The 26,301-nt window shown below is 50.5% G+C and overlaps 1 protein-coding gene across 6 annotated transcripts in view; it reads left to right on the top strand.

Annotated features, from left to right (window-relative positions):
- LOC133341505 (MAM domain-containing glycosylphosphatidylinositol anchor protein 2-like) overlaps window positions 1-26,301 on the top strand; it is a 93,932-nt gene that overhangs the window by 17,258 nt on the left and 50,373 nt on the right. For all 6 annotated transcript variants that reach the window (XR_009755048.1, XM_061550204.1, XM_061550203.1 and 3 more), the window contains exons 8-11: window positions 1,213-1,506; window positions 2,618-2,748; window positions 20,633-20,774; window positions 21,805-21,953. Coding sequence is in view for 5 of the 6 variants with exons in the window: in XM_061550204.1 (XP_061406188.1) it covers window positions 1,213-1,506; window positions 2,618-2,748; window positions 20,633-20,774; window positions 21,805-21,953 (716 nt within the window). In the remaining variant the exon portion in view is untranslated. The remainder of the gene's footprint in view (window positions 1-1,212; window positions 1,507-2,617; window positions 2,749-20,632; window positions 20,775-21,804; window positions 21,954-26,301) is intronic.

The raw sequence follows: 26,301 nt of genomic DNA on the forward strand, positions 1-26,301 counted from the left end.
GGGAGAGGGGCGGGGGGCGTGGGGGAGAGGGGCGGGGGGCGTGGGGGAGAGGGGCGGGGGGCGTGGGGGAGAGGGGCGGGGGGCGTGGGGGAGAAGGGCTGGGGACGTGGGGGAGAGGGGCGGGGGGCGTGGGGGAGAGGGGCGGGGGGCGTGGGGGAGAAGGGCGGGGGACGTGGGGGAGAGGGGCGGGGGGCGTGGGGGAGAGGGGCGGGGGACGTGGGGGAGAGGGGCGGGGGGCGTGGGGGAGAGGGGCGGGGGGCGTGGGGGAGAGGGGCGGGGGGGCGTGGGGGAGAGGGGCGGGGGGCGTGGGGGAGAGGGGCGGGGGGCGTGGGGGAGAGGGGCGGGGGCGTGGGGGAGAGGGGCGGGGGGCAGGGGGCGTGGGGGAGAGGGGCGGGGGGCGTGGGGGAGAGGGGCGGGGGGCGTGGGGGAGAGGGGCGGGGGGAGAGGGGCGGGGGGCGTGGGGGAGAGGGGCGGGGGGCGTGGGGGAGAGGGGCGGGGGGCGTGGGGGAGAGGGGCGGGGGGCGTGGGGGAGAGGGGCGGGGGGCGTGGGGGAGAGGGGCGGGGGGCGTGGGGGAGAGGGGCGGGGGACGTGGGGGAGAGGGGCGGGGGACGTGGGGGAGAGGGGCGGGGGGCGTGGGGGAGAGGGGCGGGGGGCGTGGGGGAGAGGGGCGGGGGGCGTGGGGGAGAGGGGCGGGGGGCGTGGGGGAGAGGTGCGGGGGGCGTGGGGGAGAGGGGCGGGGGGCGTGGGGGAGAGGGGCGGGGGACGTGGGGGGCTGCCCCTATGGAGGGTGGAGCCCCGGGTCGAGGCGCGTGCTACTTACGGGGTTGAGGCACGCCACGTGACCAGCGCAGCTGGCAGCAGCGCGGTCACACGGCTTCTGTATGCATGTTAGTAATTAGAGTCTAAATTATTTTATACAACCCTATTAATGTATAATATGCCATCTAAAATATCATTTCTTTTCCTCTGGAACGGATTATTTCCTTTTCCTTTATTTCTTATGGGAAAAATTCGTTTGGTATACGTCATTTTCGGTATAAGTCCTACCTTCTGGAACGAATTAACGACGTATACCGAGGTACCACTGTACACTTGTGAGACCTTTGTTTAACCAGCTTTGTGAGCCGAGGAAACCGGTTGTGTGGGTCTCTCTGCAGTGCAGTGTGAGCTGAGTAACCCAGTGGCGTGGCTCTGCGTGAGTGTCCCTGCAGTGCCACCCACGATCAGTGTTCCTCGTGGCCGCTCCCCCGTGGTGGTGCGGGAGGGTTCTACGGCTGATCTGCAATGCATCGTCTCCGGGAAGCCCAAGCCCGTGGTGCTCTGGTCGCGTGTGGATCGAGACGCCCTCATGCCAGACGGGGCCCCATACACGGAGAGCCATGACGGATGTCTATACCTCGCCAACGTGACGCGAGACATGGCAGGCTCCTATCGCTGCCAGACGGGCAGATTCAACGGCTTCAACGTGAGCCCACGGGAAGCTACCGTCCAGCTCATCGTGCAGTGTGAGCGTTGTTCAATGTACTGCACTCAGCGCTCACGCCAACGAGCGAGGAGGAGGCGGTGATGGGGCGGTGGTGCGGCCGGCGTGGCAGCACATTTTGCCGTTCAAGGTTTTACGTGTTAGAACTATCGCGGTGTGCATCAACCATAAAATGTGAGACGCAACCGTCCACTTCGTGTGCGATGCATGTTGAAGATCCGTCATTGACATCACTCGAAGGGGGAGCCGGCCATCTTGTGCCGGCGTTAATGGTGAAATTTTCCAGATTTTAAAAATGGCACCCTGCCAATGTCTTCGTTGAGAAACATATCGCAAGCGTCACCTGTTCAGTCAATTGGCTGCTGGTACTTTGAATACAAATTTTCCAAAGATTGTAAAGAGATTCTAAGTTAATATCAGGATAATTAATATATTTTTCGCAATCAAAGTACATTTCAGGCAGTGCACACCTGTAATCTAGGCTTTGGTAGATCACAGATTTTTGAAACTCCCAAACCCACTGGACTGGGAGGTGGCCAGTCTGTTCGCCTGTAACGCGTGTTTTCATAACGCTAATTGGATATAACGCGATTAAGTGAATGGAACTACGTCGCGCGAGTAGGAATAAGCAATTGTACGGCTGCCTCAGCATAGCATCACACAAGGCGGGATGCTGCTGGATGCTTCTAGATGTTATCCACGTGCCTCATTCTTTGTTCAGTCAGCGTACGCATCTCACGTGTTATTGCGGACTGTGCTTCATATTTTTTTGATATATTGTTTACTATAACGCGATGTTTCTCTCACGCAGTGTTCTTTAAGAATGCAACTACCACCTTATAGGAGAAAAGACTGTACAGCAAGTGGGTTTGTGTACCCATCTGTGCAGACCTTTGAGTCCTATTCTCTAATTTGCACATGTCTTCTGCGGATACTCTTCAGTTTCCTGCATCAAGCAAAATACACATTACAAAAGAATTGGCAAAACATCCCATTGCAGGACCCTCCTGAGAAAGCCTTGAGAGTCAGCGAGGCTTCTGCTGGGTAAGCAAGCACAGTAGTAATCACAACAACGACAACAAAGATAACAGACGTGCGGTGCTAAGCGGGGCGACGCGCCTGTGTGCACACAGACCCCCCCGTGGTGGAGCCGCCCACCGCCATGCTGCGCCAGGGCTTGGGCCAGAGCGTGAGCATGGAGTGCCGCGTGCTGCGCGCGAACCCGGCTCGCATCATCGCCTACGAGTGGCGCTTCAAGGGCAAGGTAGGTCGGGGCAGCCTCGAGCGTGTCGCCAATACCTACACCAACAGCTGCCATTCGCCGCTGAGTGATGGTGACATCACCACGGCGCCTGCACCAGGCCGGGTCCGCTGTGAAGTGTCGAAGGCTCGCTGCTGGCAGGAGGTCACAGGACAGACCCAGATGTCATGGGTTGACCAACTTGAGATGACAGGCATGTTCACCACCAGCTGTGCAACCTCGCACACGCACTTCGTGCCGCACAGAGGAGGACCACACGCCCCTTCCCTTTCAATGACGTTTTGAAATCGACCATTCAGTCGACTGCTCCTTAATTATAGCGATAAAGACATGTTCATATAGTATATTGTCAGCTTATTTTATTTTGAAACTTATCTTCCACAATGACGCTCCTGACTATTCAGTGTTATTCAAGCTTTCCGTTGAACAAGCACTCATATCTAACAGACAGAGGGGAGTCCTTGTCTGTGGCAATCTGGCAGTTCACCACCGTTGTTTCAAGCAAGTTTGACTCGACTGATGAGATACTAGATGATGGCAAAACCGGTACACAGTTTGGTTGTGTGGAACAAATACTGCTGAAAAAAATCACTCCCAGAAGGCCGTGCAGCTGATGGGATGTGTAAATACTTTTTTTTTTTAATGGTGGGAAAGATTGGGGAACGGTGCAAGTTGTCTGTGTATGTATTTCCCTTCTAGGTTGGTTGCGTAATCCACTCATTAGATATTAATTATGTAAGTTTGCATAGTGCGTGTGCATTACACACAGACTAGCAACTCGATTCCCAGAAATAGAGGGTTAGGGTTCACGACCCTTACAAGATCCCATCGTCCACACCGTCTGACCCTCGGCATTTACAAGGATAATAGCCGCCATTTACCACCAAGTGACGGTGATATCATTCCAGTGCTTGTGCGAGGCTAGGTGCACTTTGAGCCTATCACGTGCAATGTGGAAAGCTGGTTGACATGAGGCTATGGGACAGACCCAGATGCTATGGGTTAACTAACTTTGTTCACTGGTAAATGTTACCATCTGTGCTCCCTGCTATGCCACGTTGGTGTACTTCATCCACCTGGTGCTCTACCTATTGTTGTGATCTGTGCAGTCTTATTCATAGCCATTACCACACAACAAGCACGTACCTATTCCATTCGAAGAGACTAACAAGGGCACTTTAACGTTCACTCTGGTTCTATGGCCAATACTTCAGGCAGCGCTGCTGCTTGGTGTCCAGAGGCCGGTGCAATTGCGGCCAGATTGTAGAGCTACCGCAGGTGGCTCAGTGTTACCACAGGCGGTGACAGGCACTCTGCCATGCCACGTGCATCTGGGCCGAGCACCAATGGCTCTGCCAGCACGGGGCTTGACCTCGGATAGGCTCTGCCGCTTTAGTGAATCGATGTAATTTCCAGCAAACATTTTTTTTACTGCACAGACGCCAAGCAAAGGCTCCAAAACGTGAAGTTTTTTGGGCCTTTGCAAGGTTATAGTAGGATAGAGCTTAGAAAAAAAGACGATGGGAGGGAATTGCAAAGTCGGGCAGCACCAGGAAAAAAGCAGATAGAGATTAGTGGGGCACATGATGCCTAGTCAGCAGTGAACATCAGGAGGTACTCCACCCCTGAGCACACAGATACACATTGTATATATCAAAGAAACCTGAGGCAATGCACAGGCGGTGGTATACAAGACAGCATAAACCCTCTTTAGTTTTACAAAAAGTGATTTCCTGCTCAAATTTGCGTTGAGGTGGTGCTTTTCTCCCATGGGGTAAATTACACATTCCTAAGGCAGGGGTGCGTCTACCCATAGACCAACAACCACTGTTGACTTCCCATAGATTTTACCTATCCCAGAAGGATGACATGATGAGTCAACCCTCCCCACTCTTGGTGGATAACATACCTAAAAATTAGCAGGTTGTTTCCATAAATGTTTTCAAGACTGGATATCGCTCCTTAAACTGCAGAAACTTAAAAGTAAAAAAAGTGTGCAGCACAGTACCCACTGCCGATGCATAGACTTCAGGCAATACAGCCCTATGGTCTTGCAATGCAACAGTAGGATGCGAGGAGACTGCGCGGAAGGGTCTGCAGTCGGTGTCGTCTCAGCGTGTGTGCAATGTGTACAAGACCTCAGAATCAGAATATTTATTTCTCTATCGGAGGAATCCGATGAGCTATAAAGCTATTTTTCACAGATGTCCAGTAGGGGCGGGTAACAACGTTACAATAACAAAAAACATCTACTGTTCTACATGAGCCCCCAGAGGTGATTGTCTCTCTCCGTGCCTCTATTTGCCTCTCTCCATGTCTCTGTGCCTCTCTCTATCTCTCTCCAGGTCTCTCGCTATCTCTCTACAAGTCTCTCTCTGCTTTGCTGTGTCTTTTCTGTTTGTTGCCTCAGGTCCCTTTGACCCCCAATTGCACAGGACCACACTAAAAAACTGAGGTGACTGCCTACATTGGTCCCCCAATGGCTTTCACTGCCCTGAGGCTGCATCTGTCCCCAATAAAACCATTGTATTCTATCTTCTGTTTATGTTCACTGTCATACGCACTACCTTCAAAATTAAAACTATACAGTATAATGGATAATTGTTTTGGTAAATGGCCCTATTGTCAGAGTATGTTTATATACGTTGTATATATGTGTAATGACATAGTGACATATACTGGTTGGAAAAGGGAAGCACGGGTACAGGCACCACTATAAACATCATCCAATCCCAAAGGGAGAGGTATCAGGGCCAAAGCTAAAGGGCGGGGCTGGCCGAGATGCTCCGGGAACCGGATAGAAGGTTCCACGAGAGGGCGTGGTCGGAGGTGGAGCCTAGCCGCGCCTACGGCAATATATGCGGAGGTGGAGGAGGACTCGTAGTCGGTGTGGGGAGCCTTGGGTCCGGACTGCGACGCTGCTCGCCGTCATCTTTCTCCGTCGTTCGGCCACGTGGCAGATCTCCTGCGAAGTCCCACCACCTTCGCCGGCACGCCGTCAACCAGAGGTGTGGACTCGAGTCATGTGACTTGGACTCGAGTCAGACTCGAGTCATGAATTTGATGACTTCAGACTCGACTTGGACTTGCATAACAATGACTTTGTCCCACCTCTGAGGTGTGGACTCGAGTCATGTGACTTGGACTCGAGTCAGACTCGAGTCATGAATTTGATGACTTCAGACTCGACTTGGACTTGCATAACAATGACTTTGTCCCACCTCTGCCGTCAACCAGCGGCCAAGCCGGGAGTCGGTGGATGGAACCACGCTGTGGGATCGACCACGTGTAGCCTGTAGGGATGGTAATATATATGTGTGTATTCGGAAAAAGAAAGAGGATAAGGTTGGCCTGTGGTGTGCCCGAATGTGAATAAAAAAGAGAGTACCCTCTCCATGACGTGTCAGGGAAATCGCCCATTACATATGTATGTATAGAGACGTAAATAGTGTCTCTACGGCACATATTCCGACTATAGCTACAATTGGTAAAATAGAGTGCACATACCTCTCGAGGGAGCTGATGGAGACATGGTGGAAAAGCAGGCCCTACAGCGCAGGGTCCCGTCGCAGAGAGAGACAGAAAGGGGACGTGCCAACTCAGGGGAGTGAAGGGGTCCCGGAAACAGGGGCCCGGAGGACATGTGACGCTGGCTCCGGTTCTGCCTTGAGAGACCGAGGAAGGGGTGTGGCCAGAGGCAGAGCAAGGCCACGCTCGGGAGGATAAGAGGGACAGGAGCGGAGCGATCGGGGTTGTCTGGCGGAAGGAGCAAACCGTGCGGCGTTGCTTCGGGGGTCTTGGAGCGTCGGCCCTCGGGGACTCAGTTTATATAGAGACCCCTTTGGGGGTCTAGAGTAACCCCGAGTATTGTTCACCCATAGCCCTGTTCGGTTGTGAATAAATCGTGGTGCTTCCAGAATTCTGTGTGTTCCTTGTGAGATACACACTACATCTGGTGCCAGAAGTGAAAATACTTTATAGCTAGGTGATAGCGTAGGCTTAAAATGTACACGAGAACAAGACAACCTTCTAGGGCTTCTTCGGAGGAGGAAGATGAAGAGGGGGTGATTCCCCAGACAGCCCCGGGAGAGGCGGCCCCGGAGATGGACCGCGAGGGGTTTGGGCCTGCGGAGCAGCGCCAGGAATGCGACCTCGCCATGCTGCCAGCAGCGGGGAGAGACAGGCGGGTGCGTGGCCAGCGCTTGGGCGATCTACTGTCCGCTGCGGCAGTACTTGTCGTGGAGATGGAATCGGCACGAGCCGATTGAACGAGTCAGAGGACCGGAGTCGTGGGGCAAAGACACCACCGCTGCTATGTCCCGGGAAACGCAACCCGTGCAAGCAGCCGCCATTTTGAGAGGTGCGCGGGACGGGGTTCCCGCCATTGCGAGCATCCCGCCAAAAATGCAAGGGGAGGGGCCTGCTCTGAAGAGGCGCCTTCCATTTGTGAAGGAATTTGTCGCTGTAGGGGGGGACTGGGTGGACGTCAGCCGCCGCTTCACTGCTACATGCGACCTGGTGGGATGGACGGAGGGGGAAGCGCTAAGAGCTCTACCGACTGTCTTGGATGACGCCGCCTTGGGAGTGTTCTACTCCATTCCAGCTGAAGATCGGGTGACGTTGGCACAAGCTCTCACACAGATGGCAGGGATTTTCGACCCGCCATCTAACATGCGCCATAGGTTTGCTGCACAGAGACGAGAGGAGGCCGATACTCCTCTTGTTTTCCGTAGCGCCCTCATCTCGCTGGCCCAGGCTGCATACCCAAAGATGGACAAAGACGGCCTAGATGCTCTGGTCCTGGATCGCCTGCTCGGCCTGGCCCGGGACCTCGACATTGTGCTCCAGGCCCACCTCAACATCAAGCGCCGCTCAACGGTGGCGGCGTGCACAGGTGCTGCCGAGGAGGGAGCAGCACCCGATGAGGTCGAGTTGTTCCAGGCCTTCGCATTTATCGATGCCAGCAGGTGGAGGAGGGCCGAGAGGGGACAGAGCGATGACCGGGATCGACGAACGGGGGCCTCCTCCAGACCCGGATCTTCCCCCGTCGTTTGCTTTAAGTGCGGCCTTCTGGGCCACATCTCAAAAGGGTGACAGACCGAGCATGAGAGACCATTTAGGACGTTGTCTTCCTTCAGACGACCATCGTCCACTCCACAAGGCCCTCAGGCGAGTCTGGCTACACCACACACCTGGCCCTCGCACTCACCTCAACTCATCCGGTTCGTGCGTCGGTCTTGGTTCGCGTGTGGGGCTGTCCGCTCGGGGCGCAGGGCGGGTAGCTCAGAAATTGGTGGCTGACGGATGGCCACGGCGACCTGGTCAGTGATCGGCGTTGGGCCAACGCATTGTGGCCACAGCCGCGGCATCATCGGCCATTATTGGCACCGTGCAAGGTGTGGAGGTGCGGATGCTAATTGACACAGGGGAATCCGCCACCATCATATCTGAAATTATTTTTACTTGATTTAAAGCTTTCGTGACTGCAGGAATTACTCTTTGGTTCTTTAAGTAAAGTCACGTAGAAAGAAATTAAATGAAATAGAATACGACGTTTCGATTTCAACATAAGCAATCGTTATCAGGTAGAAAACAAACCTAGTAAACTTAGAAATACAATGCAATATAACACAGAGTCGGCTAACACAACAGTCAACAACCTACCTGGTTGATTACGTTTTTCCAAAGATTGCTAAATTTTAGAGAGAGACAAAACACAGACACGGAGACAACACAGAGACACACAGAGAGAGACACACACATAAACACACAGAGACACAATGCCTCTCTGTCGAGGCCGTAAGCAGAGATAGAGGTGGGGGTGCTGGAGCAGAGAAATTAGCATGTCAATGAGAAAGCTGTGTGGAAATCCACCCCGCGGCAGCCGGGGGAGAGAAAGACCCATACAAGCATGGTAAAAAAAATTAGAGTGTTTTGTGGAAATCCACCCCGCAGCGGTCGGGGGGGGGGGGGGGGGAGAAAGAGCAAATGGACCTATGCAAGCCTGGTAAATTTTAGGAAGTTTGAGAAGACGAACGTAGACATTTTTTGGAAATGTAATGCAATGCAACACAGAGAGTCAGTTAACACAGTTAACACATAGCCTGGTTGATTACGTTCTTCCAAAGATTGCTAAATTTGAGAGAGAGACAAAACACAGACACGGAGATACACAGACAGACACACAAGCAGAGAGATACAACACAGAGACAGAGAGAGCGAGACACACACACATAGACACACAGAGATATAACGCCTCTGTGTCGAGGCCTTAAACAGAGAGATGGGGGTGGGGGGGCAGAGAGAGAGAGGTGGGGGTGCTGGAGCAGATAAATTAGCATGTCAATGAGATAGCTGTGTGGAAATCCACCCACGGCAGCCAGGGGAGAGAAAGATCAAAAGGACCTATGCAAGCCTGGTAAATTATATAGAGAGAAATAGGATGTTTGAGAAGACGAACTTATCAAAAAAATTGGAAATGTAATGCAATGCTACACAGAGAGTCGGTTAACACACAGTTAACGCATAGCCTGGTTGATTACGTTCTTCCAAAGATTGCTAAATTTGAGCGAGAGAAAAAACACAGAAACACAGACAGACATACAAGCAGAGACAGACACACACATAGACACACAGAGAGAGACACACACATAGACACACAGAGACACAATGCCTCTCTGTCGAGGCCATACATAGAGAGAGAGGGGGGGGGACAGAGATAGAGGTGGGGGTGCTGGAGCAGAGAAATTAGCATGTCATTGAGAGAGCTGTGTGGAAATCCACCCTGCGGCGACCGAGGGAGAGAAAGACCCATACAAGCCTGGTCGATTTTAGAGAGAGTTGTGTGGAAATCCACCCCGCAGTGGTCGGGGGGGGGGGGGAGAGAAAGTGCAAATGGACCTATGGAAGCATGGTAAACTTTTTTACTGTTACCTGTTAAATTGGCAGAACCCGTACAGGCTGAGCCCGACTGAGAAGGAGCATGTCCGCCATGCAGTCGGGGAGATGCTAGCTGCGGATATTATCGCCCTTTCCACCAGCCCGTGGGGGGCTCCAATTGTTCTTGTTAAAAAGCAGGATGGCTCCTTGCGGTTTTGTGTGGATTTTCGGAAGTTAAACAAAGTATCTGTTGCTGATGCATACCCACTGCCGCGGATGGATAATTCCCTGTCAGGGAAGCGGTCCTTTTCAACCCTTGACTTGATTCCCGGCTTTTGGCAGTTGCTCTTAGACGATAGCTCAAGCCCAAAACGGCATTTTGTACTCCCCAGGGCTTATACTCTTTGGTTTTTTCGGTAAAGTCACGTAGATAAAAAAGTCTAAATAAATTAAGAATGAAAACAAATAAATTACGATGTTTCGGGTGCAACACAAGCGTCCTTCTTCAGGTGGGGACAATGTAGCAAAAGCACAAACGCTTAAGTGTGTCTCAGAGATGGCTGTGACGAGGGATTATATAGTCGCGGGGCATGGAGGGAGGTGGGGCCCATGGTGAGTGTGGGGGCGGGGTGTGGGCTAGGAGGCAAAGTTGTGAACATTGGGGGTGCGCTGAGAGGCAAACGATTGGAGCCGAAACTGAGGCTTTGTGATGTAGATGGCGGAAGTAGTTAAGCAAGCTAGGATTAAGCCGCCTTTTGTTATGCTGCCGGGTGGGTAAATTCCAAACGCAGGCTAACAGCATGTGGAGTTCAAACTGAGATGTTGAAAGCTAAAAAACGTGTGGTAATCGTGATGGTAGTGTGTGGAACTGGGGGTAACAGACTGGGAATATGGATATGTTTAAGCAAATAAATCTAAACTGGCTGTCTAGCAGTAAACTGCACGGTAGCTAAAGTTTAACTTGGTTAATTACATCTTTCCAATTGTAATATGAGGATATATCCGGCTCACTGACGTATCACAACTCGTCATGGTGATTGGCTCTGCCAGTCCTGGTTTACAGCCAATGGGGGGAAGCCTGGGGGCATGGCCCTGACGTGATGGAAAGGTGACAGCTATAAGGATTGGTTCTGCTGGCTTTGGCCACAGCCAATGGGGAGATGAGTCAGGGGCGTGGTCCCGGGAGCTGACGAGGGAGCCTGGAAGATTCCATGTAGGCTAATGAGGATTGGCGGAAACGTACCATGGGACTCGGGTATTAAATAGGGGTGGAGACGAACGACAGGTGGTCAGAACGGGAACGAACAGAGGAAGGGGGCCACGCGGGAGCGGGGCTCCGAGTTGCCACGTGGCAGTGCGTCTCTCTCTCTATCTGTCCCTCTCACGCTGCCTATCAGCAGCGTGAAGTAACTGTAACATCAGTTGAATATAAGACGGATTCCAGAAGTCGACTCAACGAGCTTTATTACACAATGATTGCTCAATTTAAAACCATCCTCTCGGTTGAAGTTGTGTCTATGTTTGTATATCTGGATGGCTTCATGGACAAATCTTTGGTAGTATCCGGGAGGTTTGCAGAGTACTTTGGTATCGGAGAAAACAATATCATGAGAACCCGCTGTGTTGAAACAATGATCAGCTCGCAAATTCTGTCAGAAATATGTCGTTTTATCTCCCCAATATAGCAATCACCACACGTGCAACTCAGTTTGTAAACACCGGGGTATTGTAAGTCAGAAATTACATCCTTTACGGATGGGATCAGATCACGGATTTTGTGTACTGTATTGAATCGGACCTGGATCTTGTGTTTGTTTAGAATTTAGGAAATATTTTTGGTAACGCCTGCTATGTATGGCAACGTGATGATCTTGATCGGGGTTTCAGGGGGTTGTTTCTGCATGGTGGGAGAAACAGCTTGGCAAATAGTATGGTCAGAGTATCCATTCATCTTGAGGGCCAGATGTACATGTTTTAATTCACTGGCCAGGTGGTGTTGGTCAGGGATGCAGTGGGCCCTATGGTATAGTGTTTTGATGAGGGAATTCCTTTGAACCTGGTGGTGGTGGGAATCAAGCTTCAAGTAGGAATCTGTGTGGGTGGCCTTCCTGTAAACAGAATGTCCCAAAGAGCCATTGGGCCTCCTCTCAAACAGAACATCCAAAAATGGTAGCTTGCCATCTTTCTCCACTTCCATGGTAAATTTGATGGATGGGTGTCTGGAATTGATGTGGTCTAGGAATTGGTTCAATCCTGGGAGGCCATGTGGCCAAATGACGAAAGTGTCATGCACATCACCACCACCAGATTGTGCTTTTGCTACGTTGTCTCCACCTGAAGAAGGACGCTTTTGTTGCGCCCGAAACGTCGTGATTTAATTTATTTGTTTCCATTTTTTATTTATTAATATTTTTTACCTACGTGACTTTACCAAAAAATCCAAAGAGTATGGATCCTTGCAGTCACAAAAACTTCAAATCGGCTTCCCATGTGACTTCATTCCAGCACAGCCACATTCCAATGGTTCATGGAATTGGTTTTAGCAGGGATCCAGTGGGACTCGTACCTCATCTATTTCGATGACGTCATTGTCTTTGCACGTACATTAGAGGAACACCTACAACGGTTGCAAGCCGTCTTTCTCAAAATGCGGGCAGCAAATAAAAAATTCAAGCCGCAAAAATGCCATTTTCTGCAGAGGTCGGTCCGATATCTCAGCCACATTGTGAGTGAATCCGGAATAGCGACGGACCCCGACAAAACGGCGTGTATGCATATATGGCTGACCCCCAAGACGGTGGGTGAAGTGCGATGTTTTGTCGAGTTTGCCTCCTATTACCCTCGATTTGTGCCCAGCTTTGCGACTTTCACAAAACCCCTGCATGTCCTTATTGCCAAGGGCCATAAATTTTGTTGGGGGATGCGGGAGGGTTTGGTCAAGGCACCTCCTCTTTGCTATCCTGACTTCTCCCGACCCTTTCTCCTTGACACGGATGCCAGCGACACTGGAATAAGCGCCGTACTGTCTTAGGTGGTGGACAGGGTTGAAAGGGTCGTGGCTTATGGGAGTCGGGTGTTGTCCCCTGCGGAACAGCGGTACTGCGTGACGCCACGAGAATTGTTGGCCATCGTCTATTTTATCCAATTGTATCATCCGTACCTCTGTGGGAGGGCGTTTGAGGTGTGGTCAGATCACGTGGCCCTTTAGTACGTGCTGCGTGTGGAACAACCATCCAGGCAGCTCTTGCGATGGCTAGAGGTCCTTCAGGACTATACCTTTAAAGTCTCATACAGGGAGGACGTTCACCATAGTAACGCAGATGCGCTCTCGAGATTGCCACCTCGAGACGCTGCAAACCCCATTCTGGGGAGTTGCCTCAAGCTATGGCGGCGTCCGCGGATGCTCTGCCTCCGGACACGGGTCACATGCGTGATAGAACGCTCGGCCTCATGCATGATGAATGGAGGCGACACCAGATGGAGATCGCCTCCCTGCTCAAGCTGCAGCATCGTATTGGTAAGGCAGGGGGTTAGGGTAACAGACGAGGAGTTGCGTCGGTCATCCTAGATGGTGGCTTGCTGATCAAATGGGACGAGAAATCCCATCGATACACCATGGTGGTGCCATCTGTTCTGCGGGGGAAGGTTATACAGGCGGAGCACGAGCAGCTAATGCACCTTGGTGTCCAAACACCTTTGGCTACTCTAAAAGTTAAATTTTTCTGGCTGGGCATGGCCAACGACGTTTATAATGTGCTGCACGGAACGCGCTCGCCACAAACCTCTACCGAGAGCAGATCACCAACCGGTAAAATCCATCTGCGTTTCTCAGGTGAACGAACTTGTCACGCTCAATGTTCTCGGTCTGTTCCCCACCATTCCGTGGGGAAATAAATACTTATTGGTGGGGGTGGAGTATTTGTCGCGTTGGCCAATGGCCTGGCTGTTCCCAAACCAGTCAGCTGAGACCATCACAGACGCGTTCCTTCATGGCTACGTATTAGATAAAGGTGCCCCTGAACGTCTCTTGACAGACCAAGGCAAAAAATTTTCGTCCAAGCTGTTGAAGGAGGTTTGCGAGCAATTGGGTACCAAAAAGGTGCGCACGTCGCCTTATCACCCCCAGATGGACGGCATCGTGGAGAGGTTACACATAACCCTGACTTGTTGTGCCAACGTGTCAATGAAGCACAGTTTGACTGGGACTTACATATTCCAGGCGTGCTCGCAGCATACAGTTCCGCCCCGCATGCTTCTACCGGGTTTTCCCCATTATTTTTAATGCATGGAAGGGAGCGTGACCCACCAATTGATATGCAGATCAATCCACTGGAGAATTGTACTTGGATATCGAACCCCATGCGGCTTACCCTACAGCGATTGGCAGAAGCTAGGGAGGCATCTCGGGGGAACTCGGCCTTCGGCAGGTGGCCAATGAACGGCTCATCAAGCCTCGCCAATCCACTACCATATGGATGCCAGGGGACAAGGCATGGCTCCACTGCCCCCATGTCCTGATGGGTACCTCCCCGAAATTACATAAACCATGGCAGGGGACCGGTCGAAGTGGTGGAGGTGAGGAGTCCACAGTGCGTGTGGATTCAATATGGTTGCCGCCGCTGGTTTATGTACCCGTCGCGGCAAAAAAAAAATTCCACCTGCCATTAGTCTTTTCTTCTCCACTTCCCGAGGGCCGGGTGTCTGGTCAGCCCGATGAGCTGGGGCACGCGTCAGCTGATGTCCTTCCTCAGGACAGTTCTATCATTCCGCCCGCAAGGTCCAAGCGCCTAACGGGACCAACGTCACCGGTCCTACTGGCCCGGGGGGAACGGGGGAGTCGGGAGCTGCCATCACTGTGCTCGTCGAGCCATCTTCCGGCTGCCCCCGAAGCCTCTAGGGGACCTGCACCCTCTTCGCTTGACGGCCCGGCATCAAGGACATGGGCAAAGACCGCTCGATTTAAATGTCCATCCTCCAGGGTAAAAGTGCACCTACACTCATGGTCCACGGCCGCCACTCGAGCCAGATGGGTCAATGGCTGACCCGGGCTCATCTTGTGCTCAAGTGCGGTGTTGCATGTGCAAGGTGTAGTTGTGGCCTGTCCGGGGGGTGGCTCGTCCATTGTAAATAGTTGCAACTAAGTTTTTTTTTTCTCTCTTCTTCCCACTCTTCTTCTCTCCCTGGTCCTGTATATAGTGTATATATCGGTTCTTCCTCGTTCAGGATTATTTATTGTTGTTCTTGTTGTTCTCTTGTTGCATTATAAATTGGAGGCCCACACGTTGCGTTGGTTATATGTCAGTCAGCCGATATGGCCGAATTTCATAAAGGGGAGAGGGGGGTGATGTAAAGACGTAAATAGCGTCTCTACGGCGTATATGCCGACTACAATTACAATTGGTAAAGGAGGGTGCACGTAGACGTGGCAGAGAAGCAGACCCTACAGTGCAGGATCTCGTCGCAGAGAGAGAGGGGACATGCCAACTCAGGGGAGTGAAGGGGGCCCAGAAACGGGGACCTGGAGGACATGTGACGTTGGCTCCAGTTTCGTCTCGAGAGACCGAGGAAGGGGCGTGGCCGGAGGCGGAATGAGGCCACGCTCGGGAAGATAAGAGGGACGGGGGCGGAGCGATCGCGGTTTTCTGGCGGAAGGAGCAAACCGTGCGGCGTTGCTTCGGGGGTCTTGGAGCGTCGGCCCTCGGGGACTCAGTTTACATAGAGTCCCCTTTGGGGGTCTAGAGTAACCCCGAGTATTGTTAACCCGTAGCCCTGTTCGGTTGTGAATAAATTGTGGTGCCTCCAGAATTCTGTGTATGCCTCGTGAGATACACACTACATATGCACTAGACTGTCAATTATAATCCGTGCTAATTATGGGGAGGACGGCAGCAGATAATTCAAAATCACGGATAATTATAATCCAAAAATATCCATTCTCCGCGGATCTCTATGCCAAAAACAACTCATATATCAACCGATCGATGCCCGTGCTCAGTGATAATACTCTTGCTTCTATGCAAAAGACTAGGCCCACAAAGTCGATAGCAGAGCCACGCCAATCAAAATCAATCAAACTCTGCCCACTGTTGTAAAGATATGCAACTACTGCACTGTGGAGGCGATCACATGGATTTCGGATTATATAATTTTGTTCGGTTTAAGCACGTTACTTGTCATGCACATTTCCAAGAATAACAATGTAAAGCTGTTTTTAGATAATTATGAAATTGGACTTCAGGGAAAATTAATGAGTTATTAATTGATCCCAAAATCTCAGATGCGCGGTTAATCCGCAAATTGGATAACCACACGCGGATAATTTATATATATAGAAGGGAAGTAATAAAATAATAAAAATAAAACATAATAAAACAATTCTCACGACGTTTCGGCCACAACGCAAGCAGCCGTCCTCAGGTGAAAACCAGGTCCGTCGAGGCGACAGAGTCTGAATGAAACAGCACACGAGCTTGGAGCATATATATAAGCTGGGCGCATTGACAAAGGAATTTGTATATCAAAAGGAATTTAGCATATTTATGGGAAATGCAGGAATGTGATTAGTACTGCATATGCATGTGCATTATGCAGGATTAACAGCATCAAAGGGAGCTGCAGTTACTGCTGCTGCAGCAGTTGCTGCTGCTGCTGCAGTTTCTGCTGCTGCTGCAGTTGCTGCTGCTGCTGCACTTGCTGCTGCTGCTGCACTTGCTGCTGCTGCTGCAGTTGCTGCCTTATCCATTATAATATAACACTATGTATTATTCTACCCACCCTAATGTGTATCATACTGCTATATGTTTACTGTACAATTACGACACCATACATTACTCTGCACACTGCACCATGCCAGTGAGTGGAACGCGGTCTGAAAGTCACCGTAAACGTGAACACAATCAGTTAAGATCCGAAATGGTTTATTACGTCCTTCCAATGATTGCTAAGCCAGAATCCATCTTCTCGGTTGAAATTGTCTCTGTGTTTGTATATGTGGATCGCCTCATGAACGAATCTCTCATGATAGCCAGATGGCTTGCAGAGAACCTCTGTCTTGGAGAAGTCAATGTCATGTGAGCCCACTGAATTGTAACAGTGATCTGCCACGGCTGAGGTGTTTGTCCTACCATGTTTCAGGTCTGCCTTATGTTCACGGATGCGGTCCGAGACATGTCGTTTGGTTTCTCCAATGTAACTGCTACCACAGAGGCAACTTAGTTTGTAGACGCCAGGGTACTGTATGTCTGGAACCACATCTTTTACAGATGGGACCAGATCACGGATTTTATGTACTGTGTTGAATCGGACCTGGATCTTGTGTTTAATCAGGATTTTGGAGATCTTTTTTGTGACCCCAGCAATGTAGGGTAAGGTGATGGTCTTGAAAGGCTCCTCAACAGGATCCTTCTTGATGGTTGGAGTGATGGCTTTGCGGATTGTGTAGTCGGAGTAACCATTAGCCTTAAGAGCTTGGCGTACGTGTTTGAGTTCACTGGAAATGTGTTCATGGTCGGAGATGCATTGGGCTCTATGATATAGAGTCTTGATGAGGGAATTCTTCTGGGATGGATGGTGGTGGGAATCCGGTTTTAGATAAGCATCCGTGTGGGTGGCTTTCCTGTAGACAGAGTGGCTCATTGAACCATCAGGTCTCCTTTTGATTAGGACATCCAAAAAGGGTAGCTTGCCATCATTTTCGACTTCCATGGTGAATCTGATGGCTGGGTGTATGGAATTGATGTGGTCGAGAAATTGGTCTAGAGCAGGCCGGCCATGTGGCCAGATGACAAAAGTGTCGTCTACGTACCTCTTCCATAAGGTCGGGCGTAGAGTGGCAGTCTGGATGGCGTCCGTCTCAAATTTCTCCATGAAGATGTTGGCTACAACCGGAGATAGGGGGGAGCCCATTGGGGTGCCCTCAATTTGCTTGTAGAAGGTTCCATTCCAGTTTTGATGTGGTTTCCTTGTTCACCAAGGTGCCTGTGCCTGACACCATCGCAATCATTGAAGACTTGGTTCATCAAGGACTGAATGCTGGGGTACCCCCCCTGGTGAGACACTGCTTAACCAATACATACTTCACCTGGAATGGAACCTTCTACAAGCAAATTGAGGGCACCCCAATGGGCTCCCCCCTATCTCCGGTTGTAGCCAACATCTTCATGGAGAAATTTGAGACGGACGCCATCCAGACTGCCACTCTACGCCCGACCTTATGGAAGAGGTACGTAGACGACACTTTTGTCATCTGGCCACATGGCCGGCCTGCTCTAGACCAATTTCTCGACCACATCAATTCCATACACCCAGCCATCAGATTCACCATGGAAGTCGAAAATGATGGCAAGCTACCCTTTTTGGATGTCCTAATCAAAAGGAGACCTGATGGTTCAATGAGCCACTCTGTCTACAGGAAAGCCACCCACACGGATGCTTATCTAAAACCGGATTCCCACCACCATCCATCCCAGAAGAATTCCCTCATCAAGACTCTATATCATAGAGCCCAATGCATCTCCGACCATGAACACATTTCCAGTGAACTCAAACACGTACGCCAAGCTCTTAAGGCTAATGGTTACTCCGACTACACAATCCGCAAAGCCATCACTCCAACCATCAAGAAGGATCCTGTTGAGGAGCCTTTCAAGACCATCACCTTACCCTACATTGCTGGGGTCACAAAAAAGATCTCCAAAATCCTGATTAAACACAAGATCCAGGTCCGATTCAACACAGTACATAAAATCCGTGATCTAGTCCCGTCTGTAAAAGATGTGGTTCCAGACATACAGTACCCTGGCGTCTACAAACTAAGTTGCCTCTGTGGTAGCAGTTACATTGGAGAAACCAAACGACATGTCTCGGACCGCATCCGTGAACATAAGGCAGACCTGAAACACGGTAGGACAAACACCTCAGCCGTGGCAGATCACTGTTACAATTCAGTGGGCTCACATGACATTGACTTCTCCAAGACAGAGGTTCTCTGCAAGCCATCTGGCTATCATGAGAGATTCGTTCATGAGGCGATCCACATATACAAACACAGAGACAATTTCAACCGAGAAGATGGATTCTGGCTTAGCAATCATTGGAAGGACGTAATAAACCATTTCGGATCTTAACTGATTGTGTTCACGTTTACGGTGACTTTCAGACCGCGTTCCACTCACTGGCATGGTGCAGTGTGCAGAGTAATGTATGGTGTCGTAATTGTACAGTAAACATATAGCAGTATGATACACAGGGTGGGTAGAATAATACATAGTGTTATATTATAATGGATAAGGCAGCAACTGCAGCAGCAGCAGCAAGTGCAGCAGCAGCAGCAAGTGCAGCAACAGCAGCAAGTGCAGCAGCAGCAGCAGCAAGTGCAGCAGCAGCAGCAACTGCAGCAGCAGCAGAAACTGCAGCAGCAGCAGCAACTGCTGCAGCAGCAGTAACTGCAGCTCCCTTTGATGCTGTTAATCCTGCATAATGCACATGCATATGCAGTACTAATCACATTCCTGCATTTCCCATAAATATGCTAAATTCCTTTTGATATACAAATTCCTTTGTCAATGCGCCCAGCTTATATATATGCTCCAAGCTCGTGTGCTGTTTCATTCAGACTCTGTCGCCTCGACGGACCTGGTTTTCACCTGAGGACGGCTGCTTGCGTTGTGGCCGAAACGTCGTGAGAATTGTTTTATTATGTTTTATTTTTATTATTTTATTACTTCCCTTCTACGTGACTTTACCGAAAGAACCAAGAAGATGAATCCCTGCAGTCACGAAAGCTTTAAATCGAAATTTAATTTATATATAGTCAAACCTCTTCATTGGCAGATTTTTCTTTAGTGAGATTAGATTATTTTCAATTTTATATTTGTATACCAGTCCAGCTTATGCAGCTTTTTCCTTCAACTATTTGCGATTTAGCAACATCGCATCATGGGGAGAAGTACCTGCACAGTACCGGAGCACTGTTTTACTTTGATCATGGGGTCGAAGCGTCGAGTGATTGGAGGAAGTGAGAACGAGCGTAAAGAACAGAAAAAGTGATGAGTTTAGCTAAAAAAGTAGAGTTGTGGGGTAGACTTGGTCACGGTGGCGGTGCCTCTGCTGATCATCATCATCGCACCCCCACTATCATCCAAGGGAAATAAAACTTCAAAATTTACAGTATAATTAGTTTTATTTAATTTTCTATATTTTATGTTTCTGTATTTTTTGTTCCATGAGCTATTGTATTATTATACATTTTAAATAAGTATATGAATGTTGAGAATAGGTTTTCCCCTTTTTTCTGGCAACAAACAGGGGTTAAGATGTTAAAACACCTAACTAAAACATTTTACAAGGAATCATGTCTGCATTAACCACAATACTTGTGGTCAGAATGCAAACAAAAAACATACTCTGATAATATATGCATTGTCTTTGAAACTGATTGCTCCACACCAGAGACAGCTTTCTTTTGAGCCTAGTCTCAAAACGGTGGCGTCCTCTGGTCTAACACCGTTTTGAGAGAAAAAAACATGTGCAAAGAAACGTGGAATTACATGTAGAGACAGAAAGAGGAGTACACCGGATAGTTTGCAGGCTTGATCAAGACTCACTATTAGAAGAGACGATGGTCAGGAATAGCAACGGTGTGGCAGCTAAGGAATGGAACGAATCGGAAGAGGATGCCCACCTAGGAGATGGAGCGATGAAATCAGTAAACTAAATATTTATTTACACTGGAGGAATCTGATGAACTTTTAAAAGCCATTTTTCCCACAGATGTCCCGAAGATGGATTGTGCAGGTGCTGGATGGATTGTTGCTTGGCAGGATCGTGAAAGGTGGCGTCGTCTTGAGAGAAGCCTTCATCCAGTAGTTGATTAATCATGGCTGAATATGACAATATATGCTGATACGGTACTATAATCGATCATTACATTTTAGGTTGTTTGTTGTTGTCTCTGCTGAAATGTCACGCGAGTTTCAATGTTCGCAACGTCGGGGTGTGTATGGAGTAGGTGCTGGCGACGAGCCGCCTTGACTCCGGTGGGTTTCTCTCGAGTCACAGGATCTCAAGCCTTTCGAACGACGACTATGGGAGCTACTCGTGCATCCTGGCCAATGAGGCCGGCTCCACCAGCTGCGTATTTACCCTGACAGGTTAGCCCACAAGCCGAAAACACTCAATTACCGGCTTGCTAATTCACACTTTACTTGTACAGAGTTGTTTGGTGAATCAACAGAATGGATGGTAACCTAACATACGGTAACTATGAATGCTTTTATTAATATAATTTGTCAAAGCCAATTTTTCATATTGGATATTTCTACTGTAACTCAGTTGTTGAAGCTCTGATTCGTATTTGGTTGTCTCTGCTCTGATCTTTATTTAGTTATTTTTGCTCTGATTTGTATTTGGTTCTTTTTATTTTGGTTACTATTTAGTTGTCTTAGCTCTGATTATATATACACATGCTTCATTTTTGTATATCTTTTTATATTATTGCTGTTGCCATCTTGGTCACTCAAGTTATTCTTGCAAATGAGACTCATCTTGGTCTCTTGGGTTTTCACTGCCAGGTTAAACAAAATAAACTCGAAACTATACTTTTAAATGTCCTGCCAAAGAGCTTATTCTGCTCATGAACAGGCAAAAACATATGCAAGTGCTTTATATTTTTTTAATCGATGTGTTTGAATGCAGTTAATACATGTTTACTCCGAATAAGCTACACGTGATGGATTTTATCCAAATACACATCTGTAATCAGGATGCAACTTAGCAGCACCAGTGACAGCCATTAAATAGAAACATTTTCCTTGTTGTGTAATGGTAAGTTATTCCTACGACTAATTCAAACTCAGCCAAAGCTCAGTGGTGGAGCAGGTGGCTCACAATCGGTCGTTGGGGGAATTTAATTTATGATTTGAGGGTACGACTCAGCTGATCATCCCACTGGGGTTGATAAAATGTGTCCCACTTTGTGTCAACAGTGGTTATCTTACGGATAGGCTTGCCCCCGACATGGGAACATGTAATTTCCACAACAGGAGATGAGCACCACCTACTTTCTCATTTGAGCGGGGCGTCACTTTGACTCTTGTTATGGAGAGCTGCGTGAACAAGGCCCATTATGGCAGACAAACAGGGATGACTCAGAGTGTGCGCTGGTGCTTGTGTGTGGGGAAGGAAGGGCACGTGCCCCCGAATTTTACTACGACAATCCGTCGCCAGTCCACCTGCAGCATCTCTGGGTCTACTCATACCTGGTGCAGTGGACTCAAGCTGAACCCACAGCTGTGGACCCAGTCACCGAGTACCGCCTGGAGGTGCGACAGGTGAGTTACTATATTGCAATTCACACCAGTCACTCACCGTCAAGCTGTCACCCCATCATCACTCTTCTTTTCGCTACTGAAATCGTAGTTGTTCCCATGAAATCCACTCATTAATTCCTCCACCCATGTTGAGGACACGGTCTACTACACTGACTGTTTATGTCTCACCCATGCTGTTTTGAACTAACACACTCACCCACTCACACACTCGTCTGCGCACTACTGCAGGTTCAATCACTTTTCTTTCCTCACACTGCTCGACTCCCTCCCATCGTCTCTTTTCCAAATCTCAGATAAACTTTTGGACTTAAAGAAACCCATTAACTTTTATTTATTACTAGCGGGAAGTACCTGGCATTGCCCGGGCAAAAAGACACACACACACACATCGACTTACACACACACACAGACATCAACCCACACACAAACACATCGACTCACACACACACATCAACTCACACACACACATCGACTTACACACATACATCAACTCACACACACGCATACAACAACAACCGCCATTCGCCACTAAGTGGTGGTGACGTTACCACGACGCTTGTGCCAGGCTATGTGCACCTTGAGGCCACGTGAAGTGTCGAACGCCCGCTGGCAAGAGGTCACGGGGCAGACCCAGATGCCACAGGTCGACTGACTGAGACGACTGGCTGATGCACCACCTGTGCCCCCTACTGTGCCAACTTGCTGTGCTTTAGCCACACGGTGTTCCGCTCGTTGTTGTGAGCGTCGCTCCTCCGCCCTCTGTTGTTGTTGGAGGGCGACTGCCTCCAACTTCCCAGTAGTGTCCTTCACGAGCCTCCTCCACAGAGGCCGATCTTGACACCGCTGGTACCAGTCATCGGCAAGTCCACTCGGCTCCACGTCCTCCTGTACCACACCACTCCATCTCGTCTCTAGCCCGTGCCATGCCCGTTTAGCCCCCTCGATCCGGCCGAACAAAAGCTGTTTAGGCATGCGGTGGCTGGGCATGCGGGCTACATGACCCAGCCAACGCAGCCTTGCCTGCCGGAAGAGCTCACCGATGGGACTTTACCCAGATCTTTCAAGGATTTGTGAGCTCCTCACACAATCCAGCCTGGTTAAACCCAGGATGGATCGTAGGCAGGCCAGCCTAAATGTTTATAACCGGCGAAGATGCTCCATTAGGGGGGTCCACGTTTCGCAAGCGTAGAGAAGGGAGGGAATGACTGTGGCCGAGAAGACCTGAAGCTTCGTGTGGAGCGACAGACCAGGTAGCTTCCACACAGCGTTACGCAACCGATGAAAAGATATTGCCGCTCGACTGATTCGGAGTGAGACCTTTGTTGTTAAACTGGAGCCGGTCATGAGCACACTGCCCAGGTATGGGAAACTCTCCACTCTCTCCACAACTGCCCCATCACCGATTGGGAGTTGTGTGGGTGGAGTGTCCGATAGTACAAAATACCCAGGCAGGTGCTTAGTTTTGGTGGGGCTGATGGTAAGGCCCCACCTCTTAGTGGCACGCTCCAGTCTCACCAGCAGCGTCTCCAACTCCTCTTCTGAATGAGCAGCTATTACAAAATCATCGGCATACATAACGTGGTTGACCAATAGGGAGCCATCCCTTGATCGCACCCGAGCATCGATCAGCCTCCCATTATATCTGTACCAAATGGAAATTCCCTCGGTGCAGCTATTGAAGCCTTCACGAAATACGTGGTCAAAATAGATGTTAAATCATGTGGGAGCCAGAGGACATCCCTGTCGCACCCCAAGGTGTACAGGGAATGGCTCTGACTCCCGGCCACGTAGTTTTACCCGGGCCCGCTCATCATCATGAAGGTCCTTAATGATTGTGAGCAGAGGGTCAGGGACTCCGAAAGCACGAAGAACAACCCAGAGCCCAGGCCTACTGATGGCATCATAGGCCTTGACCAGGTCAATAAAGCAGAGATGTAGGTCTTGTTGGAATTCCCTACACCTCTGCTGTAGCAGACGGATAGAAAATATGGCATTTGTGCAGGACCGCCCTTTCCTATAACTGCATTGGGGCTCCGCAAGCCTCTCCTCAGCGTGCCTAGCAAGGCGATGTTGAATAATCCTTGCCAGGACCTTTCCCGGCACACTGAGGAGTGAGATACCCCTGTAGTTGTTACAGTCTGTGCAGTCCCCCTTGTTAAAGAGGGGGACCACCAGGGCATCATTCCAATCCTGCGTGGTCCAGACTGTTGTTATGATGTCATATAGGGCAGTTTGTGCACAAACGCCACCTTCCTTCAGCATTTCGCTTGGGAGATCATCTCTGCCCGGTGCCTTTCCTGGTCTCAGACTCTGGATCGCCTTCAGTACTTCCTCAACAGATGGCACCTCAGCTAGCCTCTCACAGGGGGTGACTTCTTCCAATATTTGAGGCACCACAGCCTCAGCAGGGTCATCTCCACTTGGTGCCATGATGTTTTCCTGGCTGAGGGATTTCCCCTCCCCCAGGACCGGGATTTCCCCTCCCCCAGGACCTCACAGAAATGCTCAGAAAATCTGCAAACCTGTTCCTGCGGGTCAGAGATTGGATCACCGTTTTTTCCCCTAATGATGGTAATCGGTGTGGCGCTGCAGGTTACTTTTTTGATGGAGTTAAATAGTGATTTGTGATCGCGGGCCACTGAGGCAGACTCCATCTCCTCAGCAACCCGCGACCACCACTTACACACACACATCGACTCACACACACACACACACATGGACTTACACACACATCGACTCACACACACACTTCGAATCACATAGACATCGACTCACACGCACACATGGACTTAGGCACACACATTATTATTTTAATATTTCCTAACTTAATTTTGAAATATTACTTTTGTAATAAAGGACTCTGCAGGCGATGTAAGTCTCCGTTCGTCCTTTATATTGGGTTCTTCTCCTCCGCACCCCGCTGGCCTCCTCCTCGGACCAGCGTCGTCTCCCACGCGCCCCACGCACTCTCTTCCTCCTCAGCTCCTCCACTTGTCCTTCCACCCCGCTGGTCCTGACAAGGGACCAGCGTCTCCTCTCCTGTGCCACGCACGCTCCTCTCGCGTGCCCCGCACGCTCCGCTAGCCGCCCCGCTAGCCCCGTGTGCCCCGCACACTCTTCTCTCGCTCCTCACACCCTGGCCGACGGTGTGCCAAGCCCCCATCAGCCACGTGGCTGATGGCGCGGCGGCCACCCAACGTGGTCCCGCCTCTTCACTCCATCGACTGGCCCTAATCTCCTCCGGGCTCCCCTCTATAACCTCTCTCCCACGTGACCCTTACTCCTCCCTTCCGGATCGTCACATCCGGCCTTCCCATTTACGCTCGCATTACATGACTCCCCCCCCTGATGAAATATCCAGCCGTCCCGGCTGCAATAGGATAAAATAATGCGAACGAAGGCATCCCAATCAGGAGTCACCCCAGACACAACGGAGAGTATAACAACAGACACAATTTAACGAAAGGGAAGGGATCTGGATCCGGTACGGAACACCGGCCCGTCTTCCGCGCAACAAGCAAGAAAGAATTAAGGAATGGAAAGCAATACACAACAATGGTAACCGACACGCAAGAACGGCCGACGCGCATAAACCAGGAATGCGGTGTCTTAGAGCGTGTCCGTGTTGCTGGTCCATCCGCCTGGCTCAAGTCCAACTTCAGAAGCAACTGGTAGAGCAGGAGTGACGAACAGACGCTCCACTCCCCCTTCAAGTCCACATCCGGTTAGCACAACCGGTAACACCCAGTGTGGCAGGTGCCGAAGATCTGTGACGAGAAGGAGAAGCCAACCCCCTGAGGCACAACACAACAAAACGCACATCTCACGTACACAGCATCTACCCACTGTCACTCTCAACAAAGCCCCCAGCCGCACACCCTCGCGTGGAGAGAGCCACGCTCCCCAGCGGTAACATTTAACTCGCCCTCACCCTCACCGTGGCCGTCCAACCACAGCAACGTCCACTGGCCATACACTCAGCCAGTGCAATTTCGGGGACGAGACAATGGCACATCGCAACAACTCAGCCACGCTCCATCCCGTAATATCCCCTCACCAATGGACACACCCCAGCATCTTATAGTCTGACGCTTCACAGACAAGGGAAGGTTCATCCCTTGCAAGGCCAGACCCCATCGACCCCCCCCCCCCCCCCCCCCCCACGGGGCAATGTTCCCTTATACATTAAATAACGTCTTAACCCAGAGCGGAATAAGTCCGCGGCCCTTCCCGCTGGAGGACCCGCAAGGGGAATCCCCGCCCCATGGTAGCCAGGTCTCCCCGTTCGCTGCCACGTAACGGAACCTCTACTCCTGAATCCTGTGAGACCCTGGCACACCAGGTTCAG

This window comes from Lethenteron reissneri, chromosome 11 (assembly GCF_015708825.2).
Source record: "Lethenteron reissneri isolate LAM-NWPU_2019-01 chromosome 11, ASM1570882v1, whole genome shotgun sequence".
Lineage (NCBI taxonomy): Eukaryota > Metazoa > Chordata > Hyperoartia > Petromyzontiformes > Petromyzontidae > Lethenteron > Lethenteron reissneri.